Raw genomic sequence first — 8,199 nt, 5'->3', positions numbered from 1 at the left:
GCTGGAAGTCCCAAAGTCAAAATGGGATACACCTCCAAAGGTGGTTGAGAATGACCAAGCTAAAATCCTGTGGGACTTCAAGATATAAACTGACCAACTGGTAATGGCCAACCAACCAGACATAGTAGTGGTGGACAAACAGAAGTAGGCGGCCGTCGTCAGTGCATCTTGCACCCCGCTGTTATGTCCCAAGTGATAGCAACATCAGGAAGAAGGAACACAAGAAGATTGATAAATACCAAGGGCTGAAAGAAGAGCTAGAAAAAATGTGGAAGGTGAAGGCACAAGTGGTCCCCGTGGTAATAGGGACATTGGGGGCTGTGACTCCCAAACTGGGAGAGTGGCTCCAACAGATCCCAGGAACAAGATCTTGACCCCCAAACTGGGAGAGTGGCTCCAACAGATCCCAGGAGCAACATCTGAGATCTCTGTCCAGAAGAGTGCAGTCCTAGGAACAGTTAAGATACTGGGTAGGACCTTCAAGCTCCCAGGCCTCTGGTAGAGGACCCGAGCTTGAAGGAAGGCATACAAGACCACTCCAAAGTGGGGTGAGTGGGGAATTTTTTTTTATTTTTATATATATATAATACTTATTTTATATTTTATTGTAGTGTTGCACATGTTTATGTACCGTATGTATGTGTACTGTGTATATGCATATTATGGATACTGTATAGTATTATAATCCTAGTAGGACAGTGATGAGGTTAGAAAGGTACTTGGCATGTTTTGTTGTGTCTTTTTGATACTTCATGGCACCATAACTACCTGTTGTGTCCCCACTGTCTCCAAGCGCTGCTCAAGGGGAATTTGTTGGGTTTTTCCTTATAGTAGTTTCAGGTCTAGACCTGTTTTTATAAAGTGCCCTGAGACAACTGTTGTTGTGAATTGGCATTATATAAATAAATTGAACTGAACTGATTATAGGAAAATCCAAACAGTTATGTTCCTGTGGAAAAAAACAATCCTGGAACAGTGTGGAAAATATGGTCCAAGTCATGAATGCAGTGTTGTTTATTATTTCCTACTCACCCTGAACTGTCCATAGATGGAGATCATGGAGAAGAGCAGCACCACGGCCAGAGGGCCCCAGAAGTCCGGGTTGTCTCTGACCACCTGCCGGTTGTACCCCAGCGATGGCACTGGCATCAGTACACACCGAATCTTGTAATAGATGTCTTTCAGGTCAATGTCCAGCTCCTCACTGCTCACACAAACAAGACCACATTATCATGAGTAAAGCGTCCATCTCAGTCTGACTGAAAACAATCTGGTTATATAAGAACGGCACAAAACAGCAACAAATGTTATTCATGTTTGTGTTGAAGTCAGATCTGAATTGGGAGATAAATCGGCAGATGCCACTAAATCGAGACTATCACAGCGTCAATCACTTTTTGGTCTCAGTGAAACCTGTTTGTTCAGCAGTTCAACAACAGTAGATGCACTTCGTGTTTCAGTGTTGAACCCCTCCTCTACTAGAGGCAGGCGATATCACCTAAAGTCAATATGATGTTTTACTGTCAAATTGCTGAGTTAATAAAATGATCCGTTATTAAATGCACCTATGTATGAGACTGGGCAGCACAGTGGCACAGTGGTTAGCGCCGTTGCCTCACAGCGCGAAGGTTCTGGGTTCGGGCCCCACCTGGGACCTTTCTGTGTGGAGTTTGCATGTTCTCCCCGTGCTTGCGTGGGTTCTCTCCGGGTACTCCGGCTTCCTCCCACAGTCCAAAGACATGCAGCTTAGGTTGATTGGTGTCTCTAAATTGCCCATAGGAGTGCATGTGTGTGTGTCTGGTTGTTCGTCTATGTGTTCGCCCTGCGATGGATTGGCGACCTGTCCAGGGTGTACCCCGCCTTTGCCCGATTGGCTCCGGCCCCACCCCGTGACCCTGTTCAGGGATTAAGCGGCAGAAAATGAATGAATGAATGTATGAGATTGTCAATACTCACAGCATTGCTCTTACTAATTGTACTGAACAACAAATTTAAGATCACAGATAATAACTATGTAACATTTTTTTTAAATATTCTGTATTTCAGGACCGTTTTCTGTTTAAAGAAGAATGCTGAAGTAAAACTTGTTTGCATCTCTAGTTACTATCAAAATAAGACAAATTCTACTTATTCATTTCCTTATCAGCGTATGCAGTGACAGTATTTAATCAAACATTTAGAATCTGAATCCTTACTGTCCGAGCATGATTAGATTTACAAGGAATCCGACTCCCGTACAGACTCTCAATTTGCTTTGTAAGTCAACAATAAATAAAAAAACTAAAATAAAATTAAACTTTGTGTATTCAAATAAGAAAAACTGTGCACTCAAAAAAGTACAATCAGCAGGATAAACAGGAGAAAGAACAGCAGAAAGAGAATTTATACACACACACACAGTACACATTAAGCAGGAAAGCTTTCAGACATACAATGGTTATATTTACAGTTTATTGCACTGTGGTGATTGCTGTGTGCTCAATACAGCATGGATTAACATCAGAGTGATGGCCCAGGGAAAGAAACTATCCTTGTATATCATTGCTTTAGCATAAAGGGTTCTTTTTTTTCCTCTCTCCTCTATCCACTCACCCCAACCAGCTGAGGCAGAAGGCTGCCCACCAAGAGCCGGGGTCTGTCGGAGGTTTGCTCCGTTAAAGGGAGTTTTTTCTCCCCGCTCTCGCCAAGTGCTGCTCAAGGAGGATTGTTGGGTTTTCCTCTATATTAATAATAACAACAGCAAGGTATAGTCTAAACTATGTAAGGTGCCCCGAGAAGATTTTTGTTGTGTTCTGGCACTATATACAAATAAAATTAATTTGAATTGTTGCGCCATTCACGGGGTCCAGCAGGGGGTCTACGATGTCCTTCAGGTGGGCCAACACTAGTCTCTCAAAAATCTTAATGACATAGACAGAGAAAACGAGACAGAATAGAGGCACACCAATCCCTTCTTGAGAAGGCAGTATATAAGGGGCTAGTGGCTGCCTCTCAAACTTACATTAGAACACATTCACATCATCACCCAGTTGACAGCACTCCATAGCAGGGGGGATGGTGTCCTGTAGCCGGTGATGTTCTCCATAAAGTATCAGGGTCGCTGGCTGAAAACAGTTTTTTCAGAGTAGCTTCTCTTTGCTACCCTGATCTCTTTTGTCAGTGTGTTTCTGGCCTGGTTGTGTAGGATCCTGTCACCATAAGGGAAAACAACAAACACACTAGAGAGCTCTTAACTGAGGCTGCCCTCCACAGTGCCATCTTCACTTTTCCCCCCATAACATTTATGTCATACACTCAGAGGCATTGTGCTTATTCAACTTGAGGGGGCACATGGCAAATGTAGAAGCCAAAAGGCACATTTCTGTCTGTTTATGTTGTATTCAAGAGTGACCGGTACACACAGACCCCTCCTGTTTGTTTGGGCAATTAGAGTCCTTCCAGCTGGAGAGCACTGTAACCTGTAGTGAGAGCAGAACTGGTAGAGCTGCTCTGCAGTACAGTTGTACAAGTCGAGTTGAGTCACAGTCAACCAGTGTGAGGTATGACCAACTGCTCTCAGATCAAAACATCAAAACAGAATGGCTTTAAAATGTTTGCAAATTGCCAAGAGTTCCTATTTAAAGTTGCTTTAACATCAGTGGTTAACCCACAAGCATTAACATGAGATTAAGTTAAATGTATTTTACTTTTTTTTAGCAGCCGAGTTATTATTTTGTCAAAAAAAAAATCCTTAGGGCACTGAAATATGTCCTACAGAACAAGAGAAGGACATGAGTGGCATTTTCACATCAGGGTGGTTCAGCCCGCTTCTATCATGCAGAGACGAGTGGGCAAAGGTTGGCCTCTGTTTCTCACAGCGGGTGGTAATCATGCTGACTCAGGCTCACTCGGCCCTGCTGGGCTGAGTGGGGCCAGGTCCTGCCTTCAACAGTATCAGCTCATAGTGACACATGACTGGCTGAACTGTTCCACTGAGGGAATGTCCTTACATTCAGCACTGACCTTTTAGCAATAATTTCATTGCAGCAAGATCTGAAAATGGAGTCTTTCTTAAGTCTTCTTGGGAGGAGTAAAAAAAACAAACAAAGCCTAGCAATGGAGAACAGGATACCACTTTCTCTGTCTTCCAGTGTTTATTTAAACTATCCTGATGAAATACTTAAACAGAAAAAAGATCATATTAAAATGTTTTTAAAAAAAATCAAGATACAACATAGGGCAGCATGGTGGCGCAGTGGTTAGTTAGCACTGTTGCCTCACAGCGAGAAGGTTCTGGGTTCGGGCCCCACCCGGGACCTTTCTGTGTGGAGTTTGCATGTTCTCCCCGTGCTTGCGTGGGTTCTCTCCGGGTACTCCGGCTTTCTCCCACAGTCCAAAGACATGCAGCTTAGGTTGATTGGTGTCTCTAAACTGCCCATAGGAGTGCGTGTGTGGTTGTTCGTCTATGTGTTAGCCCTGCGATGGAATGGCGACCTGTCCAGGGTGTACCCTGCCTTCGCCCGATTGCCGGCCGGGATTGGCTCCAGCCCCCCCGTGACCCCGTTCAGGGATTAAGCGGTAGAAGATGAATGAATGAATGAATGAAAGATACAACATGTACTCACAGAAGAGGTTTGTTTTCTTCACTGTCATCCTCCTCCACCTCCAGCAGCCAGCCATAGCCACGCTGCCTCAGGAAAGTGGTGGCGTACGGATCTTTCCCGCTGTCACTGCCCATGTTTAGTTTAATGTCCGGGGCACTGATGCTACCACTGAGTTCTGTGGAGAACATGTTTGCTTATACATTCATTCATCATCTTACATGTTTGTGAGTCATCTGCTGTAATCTGTTAAATTCTGTCTGTTTTCCTTTTGCACTTCAAGATAACCATCTGTGTGTACAGTGTACAATTCATAATATAGGCTACATATATCCAGTGTATCGTTAATTCTGCTTAATAGTGAAGGATAAATATGCACCTCACTGTACAGCCCAGTCATAAATACTTCATTTGCACTTATGTAAATATCACAGTATTACTAACACTATATAGCACACATTCTTTGCATATTAGAGTGAATGTTATATAGCAGTATCAGTTTTTTTTTATGTTTCTCACCTACCTCATTTGTACGTCAGTACTGAATTTTCCCTTTAGGATTAATAAGGTACCGTTAATAATTCCCTCAGTCTACATAATTTAGGCCACAGTATTTTATTTTTTGAGGAAACTGAAAGTTTGTGAGTGACCAGTGTAAATCAGACTGTATGCTGTATTTTAGTCAAGCCTACTATTGTCACAGGTCTAAGTGAGTTAATTTGAAGAGTAGCTTTTGGTGTCTTATTTTAATGGCCTCTCAACTTGGACATTAAGCAAGATAACATAAACCCACCAGTTTTTCAGTGGCGTTTCTTGGCTACGTTATCCAACATAAACACGGATTTTCTACCGACATTTGTAGCAGAACTAGTGATGGCTTGCACGTTTAATAATGGAACATACAGTAACACTAGCTAATAGCACAGTATGCACCCCCGCCTAAGCCTACTTTTGAGACTGGTTGTATTCAAATGTAAGTGATGTTGCTAATTTTTGACAGCTAAAACAAGGCACGTAAACAGGTAAAGCTAGGTGGTTAACGTTAGCTCAAGGCCTCCTAGCATTAGCATACCTTCAGCCTCTGTCGAAGAGACGAAAGTGAAATCTCCGTTTGTGGGAGAGAACTGCATTGTAATTTTCTATAACTGCCGCACACCTCAAGTCCAAAGAAATTGCATTTAAATAAGCGGTCGGTGAAATACTCCGGTAAAAATTAATAATGCTGTCATTGACCGCAACTCAACGGCGAAGTTATACTATCGCAGTTTGTTTTCGTTCCGTATCGGTGGTAAGCCGGAAATGCACAGGATGCTGGGAAATGAGACACGTCTTATGATGCATTCGAGGTAAACCATAAAGCTGGGATATAGGAGAAGCTGTTTAGAAAAATAGACCGTATAAAATTATTTTTATATAGTCCCTACAGTATGTGAGCTTCATATATCATTAGTTCATATTGTCACGTCGGCTGGAGAGAAGAAGAAGCCAGACACCAAACTGCCTTTTGTAGCGCCTTCCTGCCAAGGAGCCACTCTTTTTATTCAGCACACACAGGGGAAACAGCTCAACAACAGATGGAACACATACAATCCCTGCCAACTTTCTGGGGAGTCCTTCCAAGCATCACCCTGACACAAAGTTATGCAGCCCCCACCTGACTTGTTAATTGTCCTTAAGTACACATGGTCATAGTAAAGCTAACACCACAGGGCCAGGTCCTACTAATGTTCCAGTTGGTTGGTTGTTTGTTTGTGCCTGCTCCCCTTCAGTCACAGGTACTAGACTGGGGACACTCATCCCGCCTTGCCTGCCACCCAGGACCCAAGCACTGGTTGGCCGAAGATGTGAGGGCCTGCGTATTCACATGTCCAGTCTGTGCCCAGAAAAAGGCTGGACACAAAGCCTTGGCTGGCCACTTCCCATTCCCCACAGTCCCTGGTCCCACCTCTCAGTGGACTTTGTCACTGAGAGGTCTTTCCCTCTCTGAAGGTAACACTGTCAAGTGTAGTGGACCGCTTTTCCAAGCTGGTACACTTTATTCTACTATAAATGTTACTCTCAACTAAGGAAACAGTGAAAATCATGATATGGGGGGTGTTAAGAATCCACAGCCTACCGGTTGATATAGTCTCAGACAGGGGCCCACATTTTATGTCACATTTCTGGAAGGAGTTCTGTCACCTCCTAGGGCCAAAAGCTAGTCTCTCGTCAACATTTCACCCCCAGTCCAGTGGTCAAACTGAGAGGATAAATCAGGAGTTAAAAGCAACAATGTGGTGTTTCCAAGGATCCATCCTCCTGGGCCAAGCAACTTACCTTGGTCTAGTATGTTCACCATTCACAGCCCCATATATTCCCTGCCCAGGAAGAGGAGATATGTGTACCCCTAGTCCAAGCTCTCATCAGACGTTGCTGCCGCACCAGGGCCCAGGCCAGGACTACCTGACTACAGTCTACACAACTTTACGTCCACAGTGCCAACAAATGTCATTCCAGAGTTCCATCTTACCAAGTTGGAAAGAAGGTATGGTTGTCTACCAAGGACCTGCTCCTCAAAATCAAACGCAGGGAGCTAGCACCTCACTTTGTTGGGTCGTTCCCTATCTCCAAGGTGGTGAATCCTATAGCAGTACAACTCAAGCTTCCCCAGTCTCTTAAGGAACATCCCACCTCTCATGTATCCAGCATCAAACCTGCCCTCCAGCCTTCAAGCCTCCACCTCCACCACGACTCATTGACGGGGCCCCAGCATACATTATGTCATACATGGTGTCTCTCTTGATTCCGCCGGTGGGGTCGAGGACTGCACTAAGTTGGTTTGAATCTTATTTATTAGATAGATTCCAATTTGTTCATGCTATGAATCATCTACACAGACTGAAGTTAGTCATGGCATTCCACAAAGCTCTGTGCTAGGTCCAATTCCCTTCACTTTATACCTGCTCCCTTTAAACAATATTGAACATGTGAACCCTGTTTTCTGCTGACACACTGAATGCCTGAGGTATCTCTGTTTGCTGCACAAGCAACTGTAACATTAACAGTGCTTGAAAGTATCTAATGTGAACCTCTCAGTGTTTTTTGTACACTCCTTTGCGTGATGTTTCCCTGTGCCTTATATTGAATTGAACCTTCCTTATTCTTTGAGTCTCTGTAACAAGCCTCTTTGAGTGCTGTTGTAGACAACTCCATCCATCCATCCATTTTCTTCCGCTTATCCAGGACCGGGTCGCAGGGGCAGCAGTCTAAGCAAAGATGCCCAGACTTCCCTCTCTCCAGACACTTCCTCCAGCTCCTCCGGGGGAATGCCGCGGCGTTCCCAGGCCAGCCGAGAGACATAGTCCCTCCAGCGTGTCCTGGGTCTTCCCCGGGGCCTCCTCCCGGTGGGACATGCCCGGAACACCTCCCGAGGAAGGCGCCCAGGAGGCATCCGAAACAGATGCCCGAGCCACCTCAGCTGGCTCCTCTCGATGTGGAGGAGCAGCGGTTCTACTCTGAGCTCCTCCCAGGTGACCGAGCTCCTCACCCTATCTCTAAGGGTGCGCCCGGCCACCCTGTGGAGAAAGCTCATTTTGGCCGCCTGTATCCAGGATCTTGCCCTTTCGGTCATGACCCAAAG

General features: G+C 44.8%; 1 protein-coding gene across 1 annotated transcript in view; it reads right to left on the bottom strand.

Annotated features, from left to right (window-relative positions):
- yipf4 (Yip1 domain family, member 4) overlaps positions 1 to 5,886 on the bottom strand; it is an 11,911-nt gene extending 6,025 nt beyond the window's left edge. Inside the window, 3 exon segments of the mRNA XM_020599911.1 lie at positions 1,033 to 1,204; positions 4,605 to 4,758; positions 5,653 to 5,886. Coding sequence (XP_020455567.1) covers positions 1,033 to 1,204; positions 4,605 to 4,758; positions 5,653 to 5,710 — 384 coding nt within the window. The 5' untranslated portion in view covers positions 5,711 to 5,886.
- Positions 5,887 to 8,199: the final 2,313 nt, after the last annotated feature.

Source organism: Monopterus albus, unplaced genomic scaffold (genome assembly GCF_001952655.1).
Source record: "Monopterus albus unplaced genomic scaffold, M_albus_1.0 scaffold43.1, whole genome shotgun sequence".
Classification (NCBI taxonomy): Eukaryota; Metazoa; Chordata; class Actinopteri; order Synbranchiformes; family Synbranchidae; genus Monopterus; species Monopterus albus.
This window is presented reverse-complemented; position numbering and strand designations above follow the sequence as displayed.